Source organism: Gobio gobio (genome assembly GCF_949357685.1).
Source record: "Gobio gobio genome assembly, chromosome: 24".
Lineage (NCBI taxonomy): Eukaryota > Metazoa > Chordata > Actinopteri > Cypriniformes > Gobionidae > Gobio > Gobio gobio.
The window spans coordinates 19,325,439-19,353,428 of record NC_137120.1 but is presented as its reverse complement, the minus strand read 5'-3'; the positions used below and the strand labels follow the sequence as shown (position 1 = coordinate 19,353,428).

Sequence of the window (27,990 nt, the reverse complement as noted above, 5' to 3'; positions counted from 1 at the left end):
ATCACAAGTTCAGTATGGAGTACCGCAGGGCTCAGTGCTAGGAACGTTGCTCTTCACCTTGTACATGCTACCACTGGGAGATATCATTAGGAAGCATGGCGTTAGTTTTCATTGTTATGCTGACGATACTCCGCTCTACATTTCTTCATGACGAAACGTACCAATTCACAAGATTAACGGAATGCATAGCTGATGCCGGATATAAAAAATTTAATGACTAGTAATTTCCTGCAACTTAATTCAGAAAAAAAAAAGAATTTTTAATTATTGGACAAAAAAACTCCACAAGTAGTAACCTAGAATACTGTCTAATATTAAACACAATAACAGACACAGAACTGGTTATTCACCATGATTTTATGTATTTTTAAATAATGATGAAATTAGTAGTCAGAAACTTAGTCTGAGGTTATGATTTGTTGGTAAATTTCAAATAACTAAAATTACAGTATCTCTTTTGAATGGTGGATCACTGACAAAAGTATAAAGCTACTATTCTGACATATTTTTGTACCAAACTGCATCACAAGGTAGAAAAATGCTCCTCACACAGAACTAATGATGAAGATGATGTGACTCGCAACAATCAACATTCGGATGTTTTGCTTGGCCTTCAGCGCTCGTTTGAACCAATGACAGAACAACGGTTTTAGATGATTTCTTCAGATCAGTCTTCACCAATAAGAAAAAGAAAAGAGTATAAATAAAAAGGCAGAAACCTGCAGCTTTCACTGCAACAAACTGTGCTCATTTTAAAATGACCTTTAACTGACTTCAATTAATGACAAATCTACATGCTACAAAAAACATTTTAACCGCTGACACATTTTAGAAAGACAACGGAAAGTGCTCAGAAGTGAGAGAACAGCAGTTTGCAACAACAAAACGGTCAAATAATGCCAGGGTTTACAGCAAGCAGCCTGATATTAAGCATTGATCCTGTGGTTTTCCCATTAAACACCACAGAACATCTGGGAACTTGGAACATAATTTGAAGTTGATCAAATGTTAACAAAGCAAAATCTGGTCCAGGACTCCAGGTATCGCCACAAAAGTTGCTTTCAAGTTACAAGCTTGACTGTACAAATAGAATCCCTGTGTTTAACAGTACATTCATTAAAAGCCTTTATAAAAGCTTCTTGTACCTCAACAATGGTGTGACATTTATAATCTATAAAAGTCCTTCAAGTTTCATGCTGCAAAGTAAAAGCTATTTTCTTTACAAAAAGAAACCTGATAGAAACATGTAGTCTGTGTCATGGCTGTGATATAAGATGCAAAGATGAATGGCAATAAATGAAATTTAAAATAAGTTTAAAAAAAATATATATATCCACACGCTTGTGATTGTGAGGTCTGGAAACGTGGTTGCCAGTAAACGATTTCTCCACTGCTGAGGATTTTCTCGTTTGTTTCTGAACAGCCACCTTGTTCTCTGAGAGGCAGTCACAGCCTTCTTAAATTCAAGGTTGAGGACACTGGGAAAAAGGCATATCTGAACCGCCTATGTCAAGCGTAGAGGTAAACGCAACCTGAAAGAAAAACTCCAGCAAGCCTTTCCAGTGTTTGGACAGGCTTATATATTGGGAATTTCCAGCTTTGCCCGACCAAAACTTTGGATTTCTTTGTCTTGCTGTGAGTGTGAGGCCCATTCCTGCCTGTTGTGTTCATCGTCCAGACACGAGTCTACGAGTCCTCAAATCTATGTGGCTTTGTCTTGGTTTGAACAGTCAGACAGTCTGCAGTCACAGAGCTCTCTGTAGATCCTCTTGCGGACTCGTGGCATGTCCTCTTGAGTGAACAGCAGCGGCTTCATGAACGCCAGGCACTTGCAGTACTGCAAAAGCAAAAATACATTTAGTTTGATGATAATATGGGGGCTTATATTATGTGGAGCCATTTTATTATAGATAAAAATATATATATAAATACTTTAACAAAACCCAATTATCGACAACTTGCACTTCCTCTCCTGGTCTAAAGGAGACAGTACCGAACAGGCAATCTCTCGCCAAGAGTTATTACCCATATATACATAACACATCTTTATATTAGTGGTGGGCATAGATTACTTATTTTAATCTAGATTAATCTCACTGTAATCTTGGAATTAATCTAGATTAAAATGGCCCATTTGGCATTCGGAATATGTGTACTCGTAAGTGATCGTTTGTCTTTTTGTAGTTTGAATAATAAATAACTTCTGTCCCTTTAAGACCTGAAGCACGCATGGATCCCACTGTTCCTGTGAGCTGGTTACGACTGTGTTTACGTTAAAACTCACCAAGATGGGCATTGAGACATTTTTGAGTGTATTTGACCATTAATAAGCTGGAAAAAGGAGCTAATGTTTGCACTTGTATGTCATAGGCGGCTTTATTACGGTATGTGTGTGCGCGCTTCAGATGCGAGCGCGAAATCTGCGGGAATTAGTAGAATTAACGTTATGTGCAACCCCGCGCGAAATTCAGACCGGTCACACCTAACACGTAGTCATGAGGAAAAAATGTTCAGAGGATTAAACGGACTGAATGAGAGGAGGCGCGCTAAAATATCAAGGTGAAAGTCATCTTAGTTTGTGTAGTATAGACCCAGCTCCCAACCCAACTTTGAGAATAGATTAACGGCGATATTTTTTTATCGCCCGATAAGAGTCTCACGTTAACGCAGCACGTTAACGCCGATAACGGCCCACCACTATATATATAGTGGGGAGAACAAGTATTTGATACACTGCCGATTTTGCAGGTTTGCCCACTTACAAAGCATGTAGAGGTCTGTAATTTTTATTATAGGTACACTTCAACTGTGAGAGACGGAATCTAAAAATCCAGAAAATCACATTGTATGCTTTTTAAATAATTAATTTGCATTTTATTGCATGACATAAGTATTTGATCACCTACCAACCAGTAAGAATTCCGGCTCACAGACCTGTTTTTGTTTAAGAAGCCCTCCTGTTCTCCACTCATTACCTGTATTAACTGCACCTGTTTGAACTCGTTACCTGTATAAAAGACACCTGTCCACACAATTAAACAGACTCCAACCTCTCCACAATGGCCAAGACCAGAGAGCTGTGTAAGGACATCAGGGATAAAATTGTAGACCTGCACAAGGCTGGGATGGGCTACAGGACAATAGGCAAGCAGCTTGGTGAGAAGACAACAACTGTTGGCGCAATTATTAGAAAATGGAAGAAGTTCAAGATGACTCCCTCATTCTGGGGCACCATGCAAGATCTCACCTCGTGGGGCCTCAATGATCATGAGGAAGGTGAGGGATCAGCCCAGAACTACACGGCAGGACCTGGTCAATGACCTGAAGAGAGCTGGGACCACAGTCTCAAAGAAAACCATTAGTAACACACTACGCCGTCATGGATTAAAATCCTGCAGCGCACGCAAGGTCCCCCTGCTCAAGCCAGTGCATGTCCAGGCCCGTCTGAAGGTTGCCAATGACCATCTGGATAATCCAGAGGAGGAATGGGAGAAGGTCATGTGGTCTGATGAGACAAAAATAGAGCTTTTTGGTCAAAACCGTGTTTGGAGGAAGTCATCCCAACCATGAAGCATGGAAGTGGAAACATTCTTTGGGGATACTTTTCTGCAAAGGCGACAGGACGACTGCACCGTATTGAGGGTAGGATGGATGGGGCCATGTATCACGAGATCTTGGCCAACCACCTCCTTCCCTCAGTAAGAGCATTGAAGATGGGTCGTGGCTGGGTCTTCCAGCATGACAACGACCCGAAACACACAGCCAGGGCAACTAAGGAGTGGCTCCGTAAGAAGCATCTCAAGGTCCTGGAGTGGCCTAGTCAGTCTCCAGACCTGAACCCAATAGAAAATCTTTGGAGGGAGCTGAAAGTCCGTATTGCGCAGCGACAGCCCCGAAACCTGAAGGATCTGGAGAAGGTCTGTATGGAGGAGTGGGCCAAAATCCCTGCTGCAGTGTGTGCAAACCTGGTCAAGAACTACAGGAAACGTATGATCTCTGTAATTGCAAACAAAGGTTTCTGTACCAAATATTAAGTTCTGCTTTTCTGATGTATCAAATACTTATGTCATGCAATAAAATGCAAATGAATTACTTAAAAATCATACAAAATCATGTGATTTTCTGGATTTTTGTTTTAGATTCCGTCACTCACAGTTGAAGAGTACATATGATAAAAATTACAGACTTCTACATGCTTTGTAAGTGGGCAAACCTGCAAAATCGGCAGTGTATCAAATACTGGTTCTCCCCACTGTATATGCATCCAAAATCGCATACTTCCCTACTATATAGTAGGTGAAAAACAGTATGTGACAGAAGTAGTATGTCTGAATTCACGGATGTCCTACTACTATGATGGGATTCTGAAGTGTACATGTTTTGTTATGAGTTAGAAAATGTAAATGAGCATTAAGTTTAAAGTTACAAAAGATAAACATGCTTTACATTTAGTCAGCATTGTGGTAATGTGTTCCAGGAATATGCATTTCCTAATGTGTTTCTATTTAGGTCATGTTCACTTTAAGATTGCATGGTTCTTAATGTTCTATTATGTGACCCATAGTCTTGTCATATAATAGTGCTAAAATGAGTACAAACAAAATGCAACAGTAATAGTGCAAATCAGCCTTTATTCATGTGGAGTTGAGGTTGAATAAAATTGGTGTGACGCAAATTTGTCCTTGCTCTTTTGTATGTTGCAGTTTCACCTTTTCTCAATAAACCTCTGGAACTAAAAATTAATCTTGAGAGTCTTGGTGTGGGGAAAAAGTTTAGCTGGCCGTAAGGATATTAATTAGACATATTGAGGACGGCACAGTGCATTTAATGGGCACTTTACTATCCCATGAGGCCACAGGAGAGGGTTTTGAATGGCATTGAAGCAACGCAGCTGATGCTGGTAGGTCCCACGATAACGACAATTTGGTGAATGTAGTTCGCACATTTATACTATATAAAGCATTCGCTCACAAACTAAGTACTTATTCAAAGTAAGTACCTACTTTTAAGTGAGTATGTGATTTCAGACGCAGGCTTTTCAGCCCTTACACAATCTCTCATCCACATAGCCATCCACTGTTGTTGTAGCTTGCACATGTTTCTGTCTCTTCCGGTTTAAAGTGCCCCATTATGCTTTTTCGAATGTGTCCTTTCATGCAGTGTGTATTATAGCTGTTTGTGAATGTAAAAATTTTGCAAACTTTTAGAGATCACAGAACATCATAAATAAAGTTATTGTTTCCTAAAGAAAGAATCGAACTGAACTGCTGAAGCGAGGTGTCAGTAATTCCAGTCTCACATCCTGCTGAGGCTACTTTATGTAATACATTTGCATAATGCCAGCCTATGGTCTTCATTGGCTGCTCGCAAACAACGTCTCCTTTGACCCTCAAACACTATAGTTGTAGCTGAGTTTGCTTCGTGTTGGTTCTACTTTACATGAACTTCAAAAGGATGAGATTGATATGTTAAAACCGTCACCATTGTTTCTGTTTGTATCACCGTGTATCAAGTGCTGATGAAGATCCAGAGCTGAAATTCAGCTGGTTTCCGACACGCCTTATAAGTGGTCAACCAATCACAAAAGACTGGGCAATCTGACCAATCAATGCAGAATAGATTCACAACATACTAGGCCATCTGACCAATCAGAGCAGAGTAGACCAAATCACAACAGACAAGGCCATCTGACCAATCAGAGCAGAGTAGACCAATCACAACAGACTAGGCCATCTGACCAATCAGAGCAGAGTAGACCAGGCCATCTGACCAATCAATGCAGCAGAGTAGACTAATCACAAAAGACTGGACCATCAGACCAATTAGAGCAGAGTAGACCAATCACAACAGACTGGGCCATCTGACCAATGCAGAGAAGACCAATCACAACACACTGGGTCGCCTGACCAATCAATGCAGAGAAGACCAATCACAATAGACTAGGCCATCTGACCATTCAGAGCAGAGTAGACCAATTACAACACACTGGGTTGTCTCACCAATCAGAGCAGAGTAGACCGGGCCATCTGACCAATCAGAGCAGAGCAGACCAATCACAACACACTGGGTCGCCTGACCAATCAATGCAGAGTAGACCAATCACAACAGACTGGGCCATCTGATCAATCAGAGCAGAGTAGACCAATCACAACAGACTGGGCCATCTGATCAATCAGAGCAGAGTAGACCAATCACAACAGACTGGGCCATCTGACCAATCAGAGCAGTGTAGACCAATCACAACAGACTAGGCCATCTGACCAATCAGAGCAGAGTAGACCAATCACAACAGACTAAGCCATCTGACCAATCAGAGCAGAGTAGACTGGGCCATCTGACCAATCACTGCAGCAGAGTAGACGAATCACAAAAGACTGGACCATCTGACCAATAAATGCAGAGAAGACCAATCAAAACAGACTGGGCCATCTGACCAATCAAAGCAGAGTAGACCGGGCCATCTGACCAATCACTGCAGCAGAGTAGACGAAGCACAAAAAACTGGACAATCTGACCAATAAATGCAGAGAAGACAGGGTCGCCTGACCAATCAATGCAGAGAAGACCAATCACAACAGACTAGGCCATCTGACCAATCAGTGCAGAGTAGAATGGGCCATCTGACCAATTAAAGCAGAGTAGACCAATCACAACAGACTAGGCCATCTAACCAATCAGAGCAGAGTAGACCGGCCCATCTGACCAATCAGAGCAGAGTAGACCAATCACAACAGACTGGGCCGTCTGACAAATCAGAGCAGAGTAGACCGGGCCATCTGACCAATCAGAGCAGAGTAGACCGGGCCATCTGACCAATCAGAGCAGAGTAGACCAATCACAACAGACTGGGTCGCCTGACCAATCAATGCAGAGAAGACCAATCACAACAGACTAGGCCATCTGTAAAAAAGGCTATGGTTTGCTGTCACTAACCTCTCTCTCATAATTCTCCCTCCGTATTCTGAGGCACACACGCATACACAACACCTTGCCTGAGCCAATCAGCAGCCGGACACATGACCATGTGATCTCCCCCACCCTCACAGAGACGATAGTTCAGTGCAGCGGGACACGGGAGACAGCTCGCGGAAGTTAGGCTGAAGTTTAATAACTGTTAGAATATCGCCTTTTGAGTCAAAGTTTTGTGCGTGTATGCAGAAGTAAGTGTGCAATATTTAATTATATAGACGATGAGAACTGATGAGAACTGTATTCGTTCCTGTAAACAACTTGATATGCACGTGAGGTAACGATGTATATGTATGCGTGTGTTCATGGCTATAACTCGCTATATTGTAGGTTAGTGTACATATCGCTATTATTTCCGAGCTACAGTTATCCTTGTTGTTGTTATTAATACATGTTATATGCCGGCTTGATGCAAGGTTCTCAGTGTTTTTCTTTATACATAACGGGGAAATAGATGTAAACAATTGATGTGCTGCTCTTACAGAGTTTTGCAGCACTAACCAGGTGTCAGGTTACATCTGTGCACGTGCCATAATTTAAGAATTACAGCTTGCTTCATGTTTGCTATTTGATTTTGGGGATAATTTATTGTCCTGTATTGTTGACAATCTGTTTAATTATTGTAATTCATCCGTATTATCCATATTATTTTTATTATATATATATTCATGTTTATGTTCCTGTTTTTACTATATAGAAAACCACATTAACACAATAATACTATCCAACCAGCCAGTCTGTTGAGTGGTGTCAATAAATGGGTTATTCCCAGGAAACACTTGAATCTTCGTGTGGTCTCTAACCGGATCCTCTTTGGTGGGTCAGCCCCCTGAGCTGGCAACTTGGTGTATAGAGTGACGAGCCACTTAAACCCACAATCATTTTTTCATGGTCCTTCGAGCCGGATTGTGGATTTACCAAAGAGATAGAAGATGTCACACTCTGCAGATGATGAGCCAACTGTGCGAGTCAGGAGGAAGTCTGTCCTTCCCGCACGTTACAATGAGTATGATCTCACTGGCTTCGCCATCCATAAACCTGTTTCACAACCCATGTCACCACTCACTCATTCAACCAGACTGGCTGACGGCGATGAAGCAGAGGAAGGCGCAAAAGGTTTTACTCAGCTGCTACCAGGTTATGAGGCTGACAGTCCACTACAGTGGTCCGATGAGGAGTGTGAATCCGCATCAGACATTGTACGGAGAGATAATAAAGATCTCCGCCAAGCCCTGTATATGATACAGCAGGAAAGGGACACAGTGCAGAGCGCTAATGACCAATATGCAAAAGAGCTTTCTCAGCTCAAGCAACAAATGAAGCAACTACAAATTCAAATGGACCATCAACGTCCTGGAAGTCAGCCCCTTGAGCATGTCATCCCTCCGAGGCAGTATAGCTCCAGTCCTATACCTGCACCACGTGCTCAGTCACACGAACATTCTGGTGATACTGGTTTCAGACCTGTACCAGCTCCACGTCTCAAACTTCAAAGGGAGCATCAGACTGATGACAAGCTTCGAAGACTTCCACAACGCCCAACTCCAGCATCAGCTTCCATTATTAAACAGAGCTCCTCCTACCATTATATGCCTCAAGGGGGTCAGCGATCAGAGGTGCATTACTCTCACAGACATGACCCCTCAAATTCTCCATACGGGGACTCCCAAGACCCTGTCAGGCGCCGGTCACTTACTCCATCACCTCCCCCTGAACAGGAACTGATGTATCGAGGTCCAACTCCCACGATTCCTGACTTCATACATCCTAACCCAAGAGAGTTCTCACGATTGAAAATTGCTCTGGAAAATATCCTCCCAGCTCATGCAACAGAACGGTTCAAATTTCAGATACTGATGGAACATCTGAAATTAGAGGAGGCTCTACTAGTTGCTGACTCATACTGCCATTCGCAACACCCTTACACCAGGACAATGGCTGCTTTAGACCAGCAGTATGGCCAGCCACATCAACTAGCTCTACAACGGATTGCAGAGTTAATGGATAGCCCAAACATTGCTAGTGGAGACCAGAAAGCCTTTCGACTTTTCGCTCTCAAAGTCCGTTCCCTGGTTGGCATGTTGGAGCAATTAGGCAGGAAGGGCACGTTCGAGTTACAATGTGGGTCTCATGTGTCTCGGCTGCTTGGGAAGCTTCCACACGACCTGAGATCAGGGTTTAGGAGGTTTGCACATCCGCATAGTGTACCCATTCCTACACTTCTGGATTTCGCAGAATGGTTGGAGTTTGAAATCCAAGTTCAAGAGGACACTACAAGGTATGCAAGCAATCAACGTAGGGGGCCTTTGACACGATCGAGAGAGACTATCCGAGACTCTAAGCCAGCTGCTAAAAGCACCACAATCTTTCTGGGCACTGAGAAGGTGATGTCTGAGTCTACACCGTCTGCTCCATCATCTAGGACTTCTCTGAGTCCCTATTGCCCCTACTGTGACAACAGTAAGCACTCCCTCAACAACTGTACCAACTTCAGGCAGCTTACTAAAGACCAGAAACGAAGCTGGATCAAAGACAACAACAGATGCTGGCGCTGTGGTAGAACTCATAAGTCAGCAGAATGTAACTTAAAAATGCGTTGCAGACAGTGTAGCAGCCGACACCTCATGGCTCTGCACGACATCAGTGCTGGGAAACCAGAGAATCCAAGGCCTGTTCAAGATGAAACTGCTGATACCAACACCTGTCTGCTCAACACCATGAATGAGATTCTCCTGATTCATAAGCCACCTTGCAGCCGAAAGGTCCTACTTAAAATCTGCAAAGTGATTCTCAGAAACGGAAAGAAAAGGATGAACGCATATGCAATCCAGGATGATGGATCTGAGAGAACTATCCTCCTCCATAGTGCAGCTCAGCAGTTGGGCCTCAAAGGCCAGCCCGAAGACCTTACGCTTAGAACAGTCAGGCAAGAGTTACAGGTTCTCAAAGGAGCAGCAGTCTCATTTACGATCTCCCCAATTGCTCAGCCTACTAAACGGTATCACATCAAAGGTGCCTTTACTGCTCAACAGCTAAGCCTAGCAGAGCACTCACACCCAGTGAAGAATCTGAGGGAGAGATATCGGCACCTTAAAGGGCTTCCACTGCATGATTTTGAAGCGGTCTGTCCTGTGCTGCTCATTGGGTCGGATTACCTCCATCTGATTACTCCTGTGGAACCAGTAAGGCTAGGCCCTCCTGGGGGACCAGCAGCAATAAAGACACGTCTTGGTTGGACGTTACAAGGCCCTGTCCAACATTTGCGGAAGGACTTGACTGAACAGCACTGTTTCTTCACTTCAGTTTCGTTCCCAGAATCAGATCTCTTCAAGCAAGTGGAGAAATTATGGCAGATGGATATACTGCCCTGGCGCAATGAAAAGACTTGCATCAGATCCAGACTGGACCAGGAGTCTGTGGAACTTCTGGAAAGGAAGACAGTAAGGGTTGAGGTGGATGGTGTCAAGCGATATGCAACCCCTCTCTTGCGGGTCAAGAATATGCCCGAACTCAAAGCACCCAAAGAAGCAGTCTTGTCACAGCTGAGGGCCACTGAAAGGAGACTGACAAAGATGCCACAGCAAGCAGCCGCTTATACATCAGAGATTTCAAAATTGGAACAAGCAGGCTATGTTAATAAATTGCCACAGAACGCTGAGTCAGACTCTTCTTGCTCCTGGTACATCCCGCATCACATGGTGCAGCACAATGGGAAAAACAGGATTGTCTTCAACTGCTCATTCCAATATCACGGACAAAACCTGAATGAGCTTTTGCTCCCTGGACCAGTGTTGGGGCCATCCCTACTTGCTGTGCTACTCAGATTTAGGGAACATTCGGTGGCAGTCAGCAGCGACATCAAGGGGATGTTCCACCAAATTAGACTGCTCCCAGAAGACAAACCGCTCTTGCGCTTTCTCTGGAGAGATCTAAACTTACAGGAACTACCCAGCGTGTATGAATGGCAAGTCCTTCCTTTTGGGACTACCTGTAGCCCCTGCTGTGCCGTTTTTGCACTCCAGAAACACGTACTTGACCATAGCCAGCCTGGAGAGGATGTCCACAATTCCGTGCTGAAATCTTTTTATGTGGACAACTGCCTCCAAAGTTTCACCTCAGCAGAAGAAGCAAAAGGTTTCGTTAACAGAATAAGGAACCTGCTTGCAGATGGAGGCTTTGAGTTGAGGCAGTGGTCCAGCAATGTCCCTTCAACGATAAGTCACTTGCCCCATGATGCCATATCAGACAGTGCAGAACTCTGGATCTCACAAGGCCAAACAGACAGTCAGGAGTCGACATTGGGGCTCCTCTGGAACCATCAGGCTGACACAATCTTCTACAAATACCGTGCCAAGGACAGTAGTAAGACTACCATGCGCAATATATACAGAATCCTGGCCAGCCAGTACGACCCGTTGGGTTACCTCATCCCTTATACCACTCGTGCCAAGATCATTGTACAAAGACTCTGGGACAAGAAACGGGATTGGGATGATCCACACTTGCCCGCAGATCTGCTACGAACTTGGACCGAATGGGAGGAGGAGCTACCTGCCCTACAGAATATAGTTCTTCCTCGGTGCTACTGTAGCCCCACCAAAGACACCAAAACGAGTCTACGGGACATACATGTTTTCTGTGATGCCTCTGAACGAGCATATGGCTCGGTGGCATATCTTCGGACTGAGGACCAACACGGACAAGCAGAGGTAGCCTTCCTAACAGCAAGATCACGTGTAGCGCCCAAAAAACAACAATCCATTCCCCGACTAGAATTGTGCGCTGCATTGACCGGAGCTCAACTTGCTAAAGTGCTCAACACTGAGTTGAACCTGTCAATACGTCACATAATCTTGTGGACGGACTCCACCACTGTCCTAACATGGTTACAATCTGACTCTTGCCGATTCAAAGTATTTGTAGGGACTCGGGTAGCAGAGATCCAAGATCTCACAGAGCAACACATCTGGCGATACGTACCCTCCGCAAGCAATCCAGCCGATGACATCACTCGGGGAAAGAGTCTACTCGAGCTCAACACGGGAAGCCGCTGGTGCAAAGGACCGCTGTTCCTGAAAGATCCACCCAATCTGTGGCCTGAATGCCCCAGTCCAGAGATAATAGAAAATAAAGAACTGCGCAAGTCTGATTCCAGTATTCTGGTCTGCTTCACATCCTCTGATTTCAATCAGTTTAAGACTCTCCAGGAGCTAATCGAGTCCATGGCTCTTCAAGGGGCGGCCGATGGTAAGCCCACAGCCAGTGACTACAGAAGTGCTGAGGTTAGTGTTTTGCAGCAAGCACAACAAGAATGCTTTTCATCAGACTTGGAACAACTACGGACCGGTAAACCACTGGCCCGCAACAGTCGTCTAAAAGCACTGGCCCCAGAAGTCGATGTAGAAACTAACTTAATCAGAGTTGGTGGACGTTTACGGCATAGTCCCTACCTTGAACCTGACAACATGCACCCTATAGTACTGGACCCGAGGCATCCCATCACTAAACTTATCATCCAAAGTTATGATTCTAAACTTTGCCATCCAGGGCCCGAGAGGGTTTTTGCTGAACTCCGTCGAAAGTACTGGGTTCTGCGTGGTAGAGAAGCCGTTAAGAATCTACAGCGAGAGTGTGCACAGTGCCAAAAATGGAGAAAAAAACCAGAGGTACCTAGAATGGCGGACCTTCCCCCAGCAAGACTGCGTCTCTTTAAGCCCGCCTTTTACTCCACTGGTGTGGACTGCTTTGGTCCCTATACTGTCAGAACGGGTCGACGAAATGAGAAGAAATGGGGGATAATATTCAAATGCCTCACCACAAGAGCAGTATACATCGATATCATTCATAGTCTGGAAAGTGACTCCTTCCTTATGGCTCTCAGGCGGTTCACGGCTAGACGAGGAAAACCCCACGAGCTCTTGTCAGATCAAGGCACAAACTTCAGGGGAGGCGAAAGAGAGCTAAAGGAAGCTTTTGCAGCCCTTGTTCCAGATCTCCAGAGCCAGTTGGCTAAACAGCAGATTGAGTTTCATTTTAACCCTCCAAACGCGCCACACTTTGGAGGTTGCTGGGAGCGAGAGATTCGCTCTTTGAAAAACGCATTGATGGTTACTCTAGGAGCTCAATCAGTGACTTTTGAGGTCCTTCAAACTGTGCTGGTGGAGATTGAAGGAATTTTGAACTCCAAACCACTGGGATATACATCATCTAATGTTTTGGATCCTAACCCCATTACTCCAAATTGTCTCCTGATGGGGCGGCCAGATACTTCACTTCCACTGACAGTATACCCTCAGTCTGAGCTGGTCAGCCGGCGTCGATGGCGTCATAGTCAAATTCTTGCGGACCAATTCTGGAGACACTTCCTTAAATTCTACCTCCCTGGCCTTCAAAGCCGTCAAAAATGGCAAAATGACACTCCAGACATCCAGGTTGGCACCACGGTGCTGATTGTTGATCCTCAACTACCCAGAGCTCTATGGCCTGTGGGAAAGGTGTCAGAAATTTTGCCTGGACCTGATACCAGAGTGAGAACAGCAAAGGTTCAGGTGGGAGAAAAAACGTACACTCGGCCAGTCGCACGCCTTATACAATTACCTGCCATCCCTGACTAATTTAATTGTAAACCCCATAGTAGAATAGAAGCCTTTTTCTAGATGTACATATTTCCTTGTGTAAATCTGGGGGCGGCTGTAAAAAAGGCTATGGTTTGCTGTCACTAACCTCTCTCTCATAATTCTCCCTCCGTATTCTGAGGCACACACGCATACACAACACCTTGCCTGAGCCAATCAGCAGCCGGACACATGACCATGTGATCTCCCCCACCCTCACAGAGACGATAGTTCAGTGCAGCGGGACACGGGAGACAGCTCGCGGAAGTTAGGCTGAAGTTTAATAACTGTTAGAATATCGCCTTTTGAGTCAAAGTTTTGTGCGTGTATGCAGAAGTAAGTGTGCAATATTTAATTATATAGACGATGAGAACTGATGAGAACTGTATTCGTTCCTGTAAACAACTTGATATGCACGTGAGGTAACGATGTATATGTATGCGTGTGTTCATGGCTATAACTCGCTATATTGTTGGTTAGTGTACATATCGCTATTATTTCCGAGCTACAGTTATCCTTGTTGTTGTTATTAATACATGTTATATGCCGGCTTGATGCAAGGTTCTCAGTGTTTTTCTTTATACATAACGGGGAAATAGATGTAAACAATTGATGTGCTGCTCTTACAGAGTTTTGCAGCACTAACCAGGTGTCAGGTTACATCTGTGCACGTGCCATAATTTAAGAATTACAGCTTGCTTCATGTTTGCTATTTGATTTTGGGGATAATTTATTGTCCTGTATTGTTGACAATCTGTTTAATTATTGTAATTCATCCGTATTATCCATATTATTATTATTATATATATATTCATGTTTATGTTCCTGTTTTTACTTCATAGAAAACCACATTAACACATTAATACTATCCAACCAGCCAGTCTGTTGAGTGGTGTCAATAAATGGGTTATTCCCAGGAAACACTTGAATCTTCGTGTGGTCTCTAACCGGATCCTCTTTGGTGGGTCAGCCCCCTGAGCTGGCAACTTGGTGTATAGAGTGACGAGCCACTTAAACCCACAATCATTTTTTCATCTGATCAATCAGAGCAGTGTAGACAGGGCCATCTGACCAATCAGAGCAGAGTAGACCAATCACAACAGACTGGGTCGCCTGACCAATCAATGCAGAGAAGACCAATCACAACAGACTAGGCCATCTGACCAATCGGAACAGAGTAGACCAATCACAACAGACTAGGCCATCTGACCAATCAGAGCAGAGTAGACCAGGCCATCTAACCAATCAGAGCAGATTAGACCAATTACAACAGACTGGGTCGTCTGACCAATAAGAGCAGAGTAGACCAGGCCATCTGACCAATCAATGCAGAGAAGACCAAAAACAACTACTGGGTCATCTGACCAATCAGAGCAGAGTAGACCAGGCCATCTGACCAATCAATGCAGAGTAGACCAATCACAACAGACTGGGTCGTCTCACCAATCAGAGCAGAGTAGACCAATCAAAACTAGGCATGTGCCGGTCTCAAATTTTCAAGTTTGCGATTAATTGCAGAAGCTTTTATCACGGTAGACGGTATTATCACGATATTGAAATAAGTTGCAAAAAAAGTGTTGTCATACTATAACAGGTTTAATAACTTTCTTATAACAAAAGAACCAAACATTTAAATACAATAAAGCAATATACAAAAATGTATAAAGTAAACAAATATTTAAAACAGATTAAAGTGCTAAAGAATTATAAAGAACAATAGGTAACACTTTACAATAAAGTCACACCAGTTAATGCTTTAACAAAGTTATTATTCTTTGATAATGTTAGTTAAAAAAAAAGCAAGTGTTAGTGTTAGCTCAGGTCCATTAAATAATACAGTTACAACTTTTGATTTTAATAATGTGTTATTATTTTGCTGAAATTTACATTTAACTAAGATTAATACATGCTTTAGAAGTATTTTTCATTGTCAGTTTGTTAATGAATGAACTAATGTTAAATAATGGAGCCTTATTGTAAAGTGTGTGATTGAACAACAGTCAGAACATATTCAAACAATATATAGGGCATGTAATTTAGTCCAGATTAAAATATAAAATATAGTTTGAAAATTAATAGCCTTAAGTTTTTAAGTATTAAAGGTGAACTATGTAAGATTTTTGCAGTAAAATATCCAAAAACCACAAGGCCAGTGTTATATATTTTGTTCAGTTGAGTACTTAGAATATCCCAAATGTTTCCATTTCCAACTATTTGTAAATCGTGAGAAATTGCTATTTTAACCAAGGACCCAGGACGTGTGAGCTATGCGTTTGAGGGAGTCGCCTGTCGATTGCGTCATATCTGCGTTACCCCCGGTTACCGGTTTTATTTAGCAGAAACACTGTACTCTCACTGCAGTGTGAACAAGTGTCATAGCAGCCGTCGAGAGGACGGCAGAGTAACGTCATAACATCATCAACTCACTCAGATATATCGAATACGATAAACAGAGTTGCGTTACCTCATACTCATGACTGGAAAAGTGGAAGTGGCGCAGAGGACCGAGTCATAATAAAAGTCCCGCCGGCGACTATGCCATAATAACAGTCACGCTCTTCAATCGCTCCTGCGGCCTTGCTCAGCTCGACAACACTCGGTCCTGCTTTGCTTCATATTACAGTAATGTTAATAATCGCGATCAATGAACATGATTTCTGCCCGAGTCCTATCCTGACTCTTTTCCACCGGCTGTGAGGTGAAGACCACATGTGCCAAGATTCTGCGCTCAAACGTGGCGTCATCACACTACGCCTTTGTTTTGAACAGGCAACCTCTAGTGGACAGAAAAGTTACATAGTGTAGCTTTAAGTATTCGGTTATGTGATGAGTGGGGAGTGCCCTCTGCTGTCAAAGAGTGAATGTGCACTTCAGCGCCTCCTTCACTTGTTCCGCCATGTGCTCGGCTCATGCATGGTCTATTTACATCAGTGCGCGTTCCTCTTTGATGTGTTGTTCATTTTAAACGGTTGATGGGTAAAGTATTCTTAAAATTCATTCAAAAAATCTGAATAATTCGTAATAAATAATTATTCACCAATCACAGCAGACTGGACTATCTGACCAATCAGAGCAGAGTAGACCAATCAAAACAGACTGGGCCATCTGACCAATCAGATCAAAATAGACCAATGACAACAGACTGGGTCATCTGACCAATCAATACAGAGTAGACCAATCACAACAGACTGGACCTACTGACCAATCGGAGCAGAGTAGACCAATCACAAAAGACTGAGCCATCTGACCAATCTGAGCAGAGTAGACCAATCACAAAAGACTGGGCCATCTGACCAATCAAAGCAGAGTAGACCAATCACAACAGACTGGGGTTTAGAGAGACTGAATCTTTGAATTAACCATTTTTAGACTCTCTGAGAAATTAGGTGATGTGCAATTTACACTACATTGCCAAAGGTTTTGGGACGTCTGCCTGTGCAGGCCTGTCAAGTTCCTCCACACCAAACACGTTCATCCATGTCTTTATGGACCTAGCTTTGTGTTTGTGTCATGTTGGAACAGGAAGGGCTATCCCCAAACTGTTCCGACAAAGTTAGGAGCATGAAATTGTCCAAAATGTCTTGGTATGCTGAAGCATTAAGAGTTCCTTTCACTGGAACTAAGGGGCCAAGCCCAACCCCTGAAAAACCTACCTGAAAAACAAACCATAATCCGCCCTCCACCAAACTTTACTCTTGGCACAATGCAGTCAGGCAAGTACCGTTCTCCTGGCAACCGCCAAACCCAGACTCGTCCATCGAGTTGCCAGACAGAGAAGCGTGATTGGTCACTCCAGAGAACATGTCTCCACAGCTCTAGAGTCCAGTGGTGGCGTGCTTTACACCACTGCATCCCACACTTTGCATTGCATATGGTGATGTAAGGCTTGGATGCAGCTGCTCGGCCATGGAAACCCATTCCATGAAGCTCTCTACACACTGTTCTTGAGATAATCTAAAGGCTACACAAAGTTTGGAGGTCTGTAGCTATTGATTTTGCAGAAAGATGTCGACTTCTGCGCACTGTGCACCTCAGCATGCGCTGACCCCGCTCTATGATTTTACGTGGCCTACCACTTCATGGCTGAGTTGCTATTGTTCCCAATTGCTTCCACTTTATAATACCACTAACAGTTGACTGTGGAATATTTAGTAGTGAGGAAAATGCCACAAATGCACAGGAGGCAACCCATCACGGTACCAAGCTTGAATTCCTGAGAGCAACCCATTCTTTCACAAATGTTTGTAGAAACGTCTGCATGTCTAGGTGCTTTGTTTTGATGTGAAGGGACCTTTAGCTTGTTTGTGTGTTTTTGCATAATTTCTGTCTGTCACCCTTGCATAACGTAAAGCAGTCCTGCCCAATGATAGCCATGCAAATATATATACTTGTTTATAGCAAAATCTATAGCACTGCTGCATGGTGTGTATATAATAGCATTACCCTTATATTTATAATCATTACAAGCACAAGTAGTAAGTAGTAGTGCTGCCAAACACATTTGTTGTGTCTGCTCTCTGAACATGATGTTTACTATCCACATAACTTGAGTTATATTATAGCTGTATATTACTGCCATATGGACACTACTTTAATAAACTCATCTCTGACTGATAACAAAACAAATCCTGATTGTGTCATTGAAACAAGCATTTTCTGTAAAGCTGCTTTGAAACAATATGTATTGTGAAAAAGCACTATAGAAACAAACTTGAATTTAATATATATACCACCCAGCCCTACTGTATGCAAACATTTATTTTACCTCCAAGACAAAAACTCCACAGTCATTGTCGTTCTTCTGCTGTGGAATGGTCTGTGGAGAGCACAAAAACAAACAAAAATAAAGCTCTCGCTGTGTTTATTCAGAACATCAGAAAATGGATTAATTACGCTCACGTTACAGACCTTGTTGATGACCATCTTCCAGCCTTTCTGAAAGACGGGTTGCTTCTTCTCTTTTGCCTCCGCCAGGATGTATTTCAGGATGTTCTGTAGATAAGAGTCACACGTCAGCTCTATGTGAAGATTTCAATCTAAATCGCACTGCAAAAGCACTCACATCCACAGCAAACTTGAACAGGATGCCCTGCGAGTCATAGAAGTTGATGTTCTGCTTGGAGACGTCCACGGTTATGAGCGACCAATGGATCTCCAGGTGAAGAGGAATCAGAATCAATGTCTTAGAAAACAGATCAACCTGAGGACATTTAGAGAGAAGACATTAGCCATGTCCCATCATTCTGTGTGCAAGGAATAGTGACAAACACTTCTTTAGAAATAAAATAAAAATTGTCCATGCAAAGGAAGTAAATAGACTCCAATGTTCAAAGTCAAGTCAAATTTTATTTATATAGCACATTTAAAGCAACTGAGTTACGCCAAAGTAACTGTTGTTTGGTTTCCAATGTTCTTCAAAATCTCTTGTGTTCCTCAACAGAAAGAAAGCCTTCCGGGTTTGGAATGACATGAGGGTGAGTAAATGATGACAGCTTTTAATTTTTGGGTGAACTAACCCTTTAAGCACCTCCGTTTACCAAGCATTTGTTGAAAAAAAATATATATATTTTTTTTTTTTACTTGTTATCATGCAAGTTTTGCATGCTGTGACATTTACCTTTTTGGTCCACCGTCTCACTCCTTCATAACCTTTTGCTACAAACTGTCGGTAAAAAAAACTGTTGAAGAAATGAACCTAGAAAAGGACAGATAAAATAATATGCAACATTAGAGCCTCACCACTACAATTTCAAAGGGAACTGAAGAAAAGAAAAATGTTTTCCAAACAAACAGAAACTTCAGAAGCCAAGCATCATTATTATTGTATTATTATTCTGCCTTTTTTGCCAGTAATGCATCACCTCTAGAAAACTTGCCTGTATTAATTTAGTTATTTCAATAAGAATAGAAATTTTGCGCGAGGGCGAAAGATTTCCCCATGCAGATTTCACAACGGGCACAAATTCGCCTCACTAACCAAGACAACAGCTTGGTTTGAAAGTGTGTTCTGTGCTTCTTAAATCCTTACGCTAAATGCACTTTTAGACTTTGCAATATTTAAGCAATAACACACTGTCAGTCGTGCTGCTGTTCTGAATATCAGTTGTAGACTCAAGGCTCACAGCCAAACTGATATTCAGAACAGCAGCACGACTGTGAGCGCTGATATTGCTTTTATAAACAAGAAGTTCATATCGAGTAATTTACATTTTAGACAATATTGTCAGCTACTTTAGCTATTTTTGCCCCATCAATGGAAAATACATTGTATGTCTCAGAGTAACACTTTACAATAAGGTTCATTAGTTAACATGAACTAAGAATGAACTGCACTCATGAAGCATTTATTTATCTTTGATAATGTTAATTTCAACATTTACTAATACTTTATTAAAATCTTGTTAACATTAGTTAATGCACCGTGAACTAACATGAACAAACCATGAACAGCTGTATTTTTCTTAACTAACATTAACAAAGATCAACAAATACAGTAACAAACGTATTGCTCATGGTTAGTTCATGTTAGTTAATACATTAACTAATGTTAACTCATGAAACCTTATTGTAAAGTGTTACCAATTTTATTACACACACAGCAGCAGCATACACATTTTAAACATTAAAAATAAAATAATTTCTCTCTGGAGAAGGGTTCAGTCTTTCTGCTTGCAAATTCTTCCATGTAAATAGCGAATCCGCCATGGTGCAAGCGCAACTGGCTTTTAAAGGGAATGGGAGATGAGACTTTGGTTTATTGCACGTTACACCCAAAACACACCCATGACTCATTAAGAGACTAGGTACAACCCTTTTGGACTATGAGCCTGGTACACAGACCGTTTTCTCGTCGTTAAACTAGCAAAAGTGGATTCGGACATGCCCTAAGTGCACCTACGACATGAGCTTTAGACTATGCACTTAGATCGGTAAAATAGGGCCCTATGACTCAATCATAATACACAAAATGTCAATGTCGTACCGTTGTAATCTGATGAAAATGTGTAAACACAATAAGGCTGGGTGATTTTAAGAAATATTTTATCGATAATCGCCGTAAAAAATACTGCACCATCATATCTGATTATATTGTCCAACCACCAGAATCGCCGTCATTGCTGACACATCGGCAAACACAAACCACATTCAGTTTGCCTTCACTTTTTGTAATTATAGCCTACAACTCTGTTAGTTTTATTTAATTATTAAAACTTTAAAGGTTTGTTTTACTAATAGTTTCTGCTTTAACAGAAAATATTAGTGTTGCTGTTGCTGATAATGTCCAATCTTCTTTCACTTATTTACAAAAAGTGAAAAGTTTGTTACTGTATGAAATGCATTCCATTTTTTTTAAACAGGATAATCAAGAAATAAAGTGCATTAGGGAAACCCATTAATGCTTTTACCTTATGGTTTGTAGCTTCCATGATCAATTCTCCATACATGTTAATCACCTGCAAAAACCCACAGAACAAATCCTAGTCCAGCAGATGTGCAAATGCATTTTAGAACTGAATGACTTCTTATAACAGGGCTCAAAATTATCTTTTTTTACTTGGTAGTACTGATGCTCCCAACTGCACCCTGTGAAAATTAAGGAGCAACACAACTACAATTCATACATACTGTATTAGAAGATTTATTTAATTTAAAAACTAGAACACGTTTTGTAGAGAAAAGAAAATGTTAGTTGTGCACCGATCATGTTTTTTCATGGGCGAATCTGATAAAAAAAAAAAAAAAAGCAAATTGGCCAATTGCGATACGGGCTACAGATTTGTTTCTTTGTTTAAGCAAATATATTTGTTGTTTGGCCTTTATAATAGGCCAAACTGGCTTTAAAAAAACATCTGTAGCATTTGAAACTAGAGGTAACCACTGCATTCGGCGGCCATCTTTGAAACCCCTCTCGGGCATGTCTCGTTGAATGGGGAAACATCAAATTCTCCAAAATTGTTGGTCAAGCTTAGGATAAATTTAATATTTGAAATCACCAATGAAATCTGACAACAACTGTCTCATAAATTTTGTTTCTAAACGCTCGAATCATGACAAAAAACAGCATTTATCAGCCTGGATAAAGCTAATGCGTAATCCTAAACGCACAACACTGCCTGTTACTATAGCAACCGGAGATTCTAAGGGCAGCTGCAGTGACTTTCTTAATCAATGATTGGCTCTATCATTTAGAAGGCGGGGCTTATTCGCCATATTGGGCGTTGCACATTCTCCCATTCAAAAGTAATCAGAGTGCACCGTCTTCCTATATATAAAGTCTTTGATTTTAATCACAATTAAACAAAGATGCTACACATGTAGCATGAGCAGTTGCTCCTCGTTGCGTCCGTCTTCAGCGCGTCACGTCTCTTGCCTGTGATTGCAAATGATTGCAATGCAGTTTGCGTGTAAGCCCGGAATAGAGATCAGCCAAAATTAAACTAAAAAACGGTTGTTACCAATTTTTGGTCAGTCGACCGGTGCATCTCTAGAAAAAAGGTTGCACCCAACCAATTATTTGCGCATGCACAAATGCTCCCAAATAAAATGAGGTTGCACAGATTCAATTTAGTTTTGCACAGATTCAATTTCGAGCCTTGTATTAGTACAGATTTAAAAGCCTACCTGATCATTGACCCAGTTTTGGTCATCAAGGGTTGAAAGGTCATCTAAGGTCAAATTGTGCTTGTTGTAGGTCACTTGGAAGAAATGCATAGGGGCACAGGCCAGACCAGCTCTGTACTTGGCCACTTCTGCTGTTATCAGCTTCATCCTGAAGGAATATACAGAATATAAAGTGAACCCTAAACCTTTTCATAAGGGATCAGATAGGGAACAAATTGGTGTTCCATTAATGTTTAAAAATCAATGGAGCCACAAACCCCATGTTCTTTGAAATGCAAAAACTATAGTTTATCTAGTATAATCTGAAAGGAACATTGAATGAGAGAGAGCTTGATTTTAACACATCAAATCAGCATTTTCCCAGATTGACAGAATTCATCAAGCTCAACCATATAATCTTGCTACCAAAGCTTTTTTTTCTTACATTCAGTGAAAATATACACTACCATTCAAAAGTTTGAGGTCATTATGATTTTTTTTTTTGTTGACAGAAGTCTCTTAAGCTCTACATGGCTGTATTTATTAAAAATACAGAAAAAACTGTGAAATATTAGTACAGTTTTAAAGAACTGTTTTCTATGTGAGTATAGCCGCGTTTCCACCGCAGGAACTTTCCCCAGGAACTAAGGGCCTTCGGGGTGATACTCGGTGTGTTTCGACTGCAGGAACCAGGGTGTAAATGAAGTTCCGGGTAAATATTTCCCCCTCCAAACGGCCCTGCTCCCGAGGTAGTACTTTTTCAAAGTTCAGGAACTCTCGGGGGTGGGACTTGGGCGCTGAATTGGTTGAGCTCACGCAGCATTTTATTTCAACCGGCATTTTTAAAAGTATTTTGCGAGGTTCATTCTGCGTTCAAAAAATATCAGTCTTGCTCTTTCTGTCTGATGGCGCGCGTTCGTCTCAGCCATCTCACGGTCAATGTCCGTAATAGCTGATAATAACATACGTTGTCTTATTTTAAATCTAGCTTCACAAGCTTTCAGAATACACTTTAGTATCAGTGCTCGTCTCTTTTCTGCCGTTTTGTTAATGACCTCTTTAGTAAACCAATACATAACCAGCAAAAGCAGCACTGCTTGAATCTCCTCCATACTTGTTATTGTTGCAGACAGTGTCGCGCAAAAATGATTACTGTCCATTGCTGACTGGGAGGAGTAGTCGCACGCAGTCCTACATCACCGGACTAATTTGCCTAATCTTCACGGTACTTTAGACCGCAGTGAAAACGCAGACAGTAACAGGTCTGGGGGAAAAAAGTTCCTGGTACAAATTGATCCGGGTAATTTCGGTGGAAACGGGGCTTATGTTAAAATGTAATTTATTCCTGTGATAATGTGTGTTTATTCCAAAGCTGAATTTTCAGCATCATTACTCCAGTCTTCAGTGTCACATGATCCTTCAACTGCTCAAGAAACATTTGATTATTATCAATGTTGATAGTCATATTTTTGTGGAAACTGTGATACTTTTACATACTTATATACATATATATTTGATTTCAATTAAATGCATCCTTGCTGACAATTGTTTTTTTCTTACTGTCTCCAAACTTGAAATAGTGTAGGTATTATTGAAAAAAGTTCCCAAGTTTTGGTAACAGGTTTTAGCAAAGAACTGCAAAGCTCAAACCAAATAGATGTGAATTATAACATTTCGTTTGACCTCCTGAGGTCTTTCTGAAGGCTATAAAAAAAATTATATAAATTAGACTTGATTTTGTACCCTATTTGTGGAAAGTGCCAGAAATGGGCATTTAACATTGTCTATGTGAAAAAAAAGAAAAAGATTTCGGGATTGAACTTGCCTGTCATTTAGATCAGACTGAAAGATCTTATTTAGGTGATCAAGCACATCAGTATCACTTAACGGGGTGAAGCTTCCGTATTTCCCATAGAACTGCTCAAGGAATTCTGGGAGAGAAAAAAAAAGCATTTTCAGTAACAACAAACAACACAATGTCAGCAGAAGTCATCAAACTCAGCCAAACACTACCATGAATGCACTCGATGATGCCGTCAGTTGTAAATTCAGCAGGAGGCGGTGCAGACGCCTCGGTGGAGTCGCTTCTGTTCTCCCCAGCAAGGGGTTTGCAGTAGTGGTGGTCCCAGGAAGCCTTGTTTACATTAGCGCGCCAGCTGGGCGGCTCTGTTTCCATGGCATCATTGTGAGCGGAAACCTCCGGCTCTGCACCGGTCAAGGAAGTATCCGAGGGTTTCTTCATCAAGTCGTTCAGTGTTTCAGAACTACTCAGCTCTTTGGTGTCACTGGGATGCATGCAGTCAGTATGAACACTGTTCTCCAAGCCGTTCACCATGACCGTGCTTTCACTCGCACTCTCGGTTTGGGAAAAGTCTGGCTTCTCTCTGGGAGACGGTGCCTCCTCCATCTCTGACACAGTCCCTGCGTCCACAGCGTCCAAAGTTACGATCCCGGATGTGCTCACCACCTCCTCTGCGGCCACTTCTTCTTGGCTCACCATGGCTTTTTTCTTGCGGCCACGTTTCTTGGAGACCTGCTCGTGTCCTGGCGCGTGGGGCTTGCCGTTGGGCCCGCAGCAGTCGCACGTCTTCGGCACCCGTTTCCTTCTGGAGCGTCCATTTTCAGGCATCTCCCCTGAGCCGTATTTTGCCCGATTGGAGCTGTTCGGTGCCGGGACCCTCATCGCAACCTCTACCCCATTCCTCCCGGGATCCTCGCCACACTTTTTAGCAAGATTCCACCATCGAGAGTTTGGATCTTGTAACTGGAATTCTTGGCAGTTTGGATGCACTTTTCTAATTTGTACGTTTAAAAGGAACAAAGAGTAAAACAATCTTAGTCATTTGAGATCAATATTATGAACAGTGTATAACGGCAGCAATTTGCAGAAGCATAAACAGTATTGTATGGCTAACAGTGCCATTAAAGGGTTAATTCGCCTAAAAATAAATTTCTGTCATTAATTTCTCGCCCTCATGTCGTTTCAAACCCACAAGACCTTTGTTCATCTTCAGAACACAAATTAAAATATTTTTGATGAAATCTGAGAGCTCTCTGACCCCTCCATAGACAGAAATTGAATTAACACTTTCAAGGCACAGAAAGGTAGTTAAGACATTGTTAAAATAGTCCATGTGACTCCAGTGGTTCAACCTTAATGTCATGAAGCGACGAGAATACTTTTTGTGTGCAAAAACAAACAAAAATAACAACTTTATTCAACAATTTCTCCTCGTCTGCATCAGTCTCTTACACTGTTGGTGTGGTAAACACAGTGCAGCGCTTCCGAATTCTATGTCAGAACAGCGGCTCACCATTGGCCATCTCATGCATCAGCATCACACACATGCGTTGCTTTGCTCATGTAAACAGTGTCGACTAATGGCAGGCCGGCGTTCTTCTGACGTAGTGCTTCGAAAGCGTGTCAACAGCGTGAGAGACTGACACAGACGAGAAGAAGTTGTTTAATAAAGTTTTTTTTGCACACAAAAAGTATTCTCGTCACTTCATAACATTAAAGGGATAGTTCACCCAAAAATTAAAATTAGCCCATGATTTACTCACCCTCAAGTCATCCTAGGTCTATAACATTCTTCTTTCAGATGAATTCAATCTGAGTTATATTAAAAAATGTCCTGGCTCTTCCAAGCTTTAAAATGGCAGTGAATGGCTGTTTCTGTTTTAAAGTCCATAAAAGTGCATCTATTCATCATAAAAGTGCTACACGGCTCTGGAGGGTTAATAAAGGCCTTCTGAAGTGAAGCGATGCGTTTGTGTGAGAAAAATATTTGTGTGAAAAGAATATGCTAGTTCTCACGAGAACCAAGTTTTGTTTTGCTCTATCCTCTCCAGTCTCTCGTGAACGCACGTACGATAGCATGCGGAAGTTAGCGATTACAATTTGTAAAGTTTTAAATATGGAGAAGGCCTATCAGAAGGTCTTTTTTAACCCCCCCGGAGCCGTGTGGAGCACTCTTATGATGGATAGATGCACTTTTATCGACTTCTAAACAGAAACAGTCATTATAAAGATTGGAAGAGCCAAAATATTTGTTAATAAAAGTAAGTCATATACACCTAGGATGGCTTGAGGGTTAGTAAACCATGGGCTAATTTTAATTTTTGGGTGAACTATCCCTTTAAGGTTGAACCACTGGAGTCACATTGACTATTTTAACAACTTTCTGGGACTTGAAAGTGGTAATTCTATAACTGTCTATGGAGAGGTCAGAGAGCTCTCGGATTTCATCAAAAATATCTTCATTTGTTTTCAGAAGATGAACGAAGGTCTTACAGGTTTGGAATGACATGAGGGTGAGAAATTAAATGCATCATTTTTGGGTGAAGTAACCCTTTAACTTTAGCAAACCAAACTCTGCTGAACAGTAATTTAATATGCTATTGAATATGTATTATAATGTATCCTTAGCCTATGTCTGTCTATTTGTCATTGAAAATTCATTTTGATGGGTTATTTCTGCAAGGAGTATGCAAAAACTCAGTATGTTTGCTTTATTCTTTCGCAAAAGCTTTTGTAATCGCATTTGGCACTTTGGCTGTCAATGTATACATGTTTTCTGATGAAGGAATATGGAATATATTTGTTGTGTTAAAGGTAATCGCATGCAGTCTATACTGTCGTACAGAATGACCACCATATTCATATAACCATCAAATATTACCATGGTCCATGTAAAAAAAATAAATAAATAAAAAATAACATGGTTTATCGATGCTTTCATATGGTAATACTTTGTGAGTTCGATAAACACCATGATATATGCTATGAATCATTATTATAATCGTGTACCAGGGTATTTATATGATGTCATGTCAGTCAAATCCACGGATCGCAGACATCCACAGAATGGCTTACTTAAGAATATGAGAAAAACATGATTTCAAATTTCTGAACTACAATACGCATGCATACAAGTCATACGGCACAATGCCCTCGTCGTGATTAAAGGCATAAATAATCTGAGATAATGATAATCAATGGTTCAGATCAGATCATTTATTTATCAAACAAAACCACCAGGTCTATCTTTTGAAACACTCGCACGCAAAAGGGCGCAGACAAATGTGATTCACAGCCTCACCGTGTGTCCGCCTCAATGATGAAGTGTGCAGGACCTTTAAGGCAGTGCGAATAAATTCCGATCAATATTCCACTATCAATGATATCGATAAAAGTGAGGGTTATCAGGCGTTGTTATGGTCGCAGAGCGATCGCGGCGCACGTCGATGACGTCACAAGTTGCATTTGGCGACATCTAGCGGGAGGGAGAAGGAGACGCTGAATACTGTTTTTTTTCTCTCGCCACCGTCACATGTAAAGTGTTTTAGTTATGTTAAAAAATGAAACGAACAGTGTTGGGGGTAACGCATTACAATTGACTTTAACATTTTTAAATTTACTTTTAAACATTACTTTTCACATCTTTCACAGCTCTCCTGTCCCCATGTTGAGAAAAATCGAGAGTAAGTGCAAAGGCGTTAAGTGTAAACATGTTATTGTAGTTCCAGACTAAATATGAGTATATGTGTAGGCCTATGTGTGTTTGTTTTTGTAATTCATGAGGACACACATTTGTATAATGACACGGGTATTACGTATTACGACGTAAACATGAAATATGAGTACATTTCATATGTGCTCACCCATACGGAAATATAATATATGTACATATATGAAATATACATATATTAAATATATCCACATAAAAAGTGAAAACATATATGTACATATATATCTGCCCATATATAAAACCTATTAGAAAATGGAACAATTTCATATATTGAC

At 41.6% G+C, this 27,990-nt stretch overlaps 1 protein-coding gene across 1 annotated transcript; it reads right to left on the bottom strand.

Annotated features, from left to right (window-relative positions):
• Positions 1-197: 197 nt before the first annotated feature.
• senp5 (SUMO specific peptidase 5) lies at positions 198-27,451 on the bottom strand. Its single transcript, XM_079807741.1, has 10 exons — positions 27,287-27,451; positions 24,198-24,979; positions 24,010-24,115; positions 22,206-22,353; positions 20,990-21,037; positions 19,201-19,278; positions 18,646-18,783; positions 18,492-18,575; positions 18,349-18,399; positions 198-1,837 (listed from the first exon to the last, which is right to left on the bottom strand). Exons 2-10 carry the CDS (start codon positions 24,865-24,867, stop codon positions 1,703-1,705), a joined length of 1,458 nt encoding a protein of 485 aa, XP_079663867.1. The 5' UTR covers positions 24,868-24,979; positions 27,287-27,451; the 3' UTR covers positions 198-1,702.
• Positions 27,452-27,990: the final 539 nt, after the last annotated feature.

Coding starts and splice junctions, on each gene's coding strand:
- senp5 (XM_079807741.1), bottom strand. CDS start 24,867: ATGAGGGTCCCGGCACCGAACAGCTCCAATCGGGCAAAATACGGCTCA. Junction 22,354..24,009: donor CAGTCTGATCTAAATGACAG/GCAAGTTCAATC, acceptor ATATTCCTTCAG/GATGAAGCTGATAACAGCAG. Junction 21,038..22,205: donor AAAACTGGGTCAATGATCAG/GTAGGCTTTTAA, acceptor GGGTTTTTGCAG/GTGATTAACATGTATGGAGA.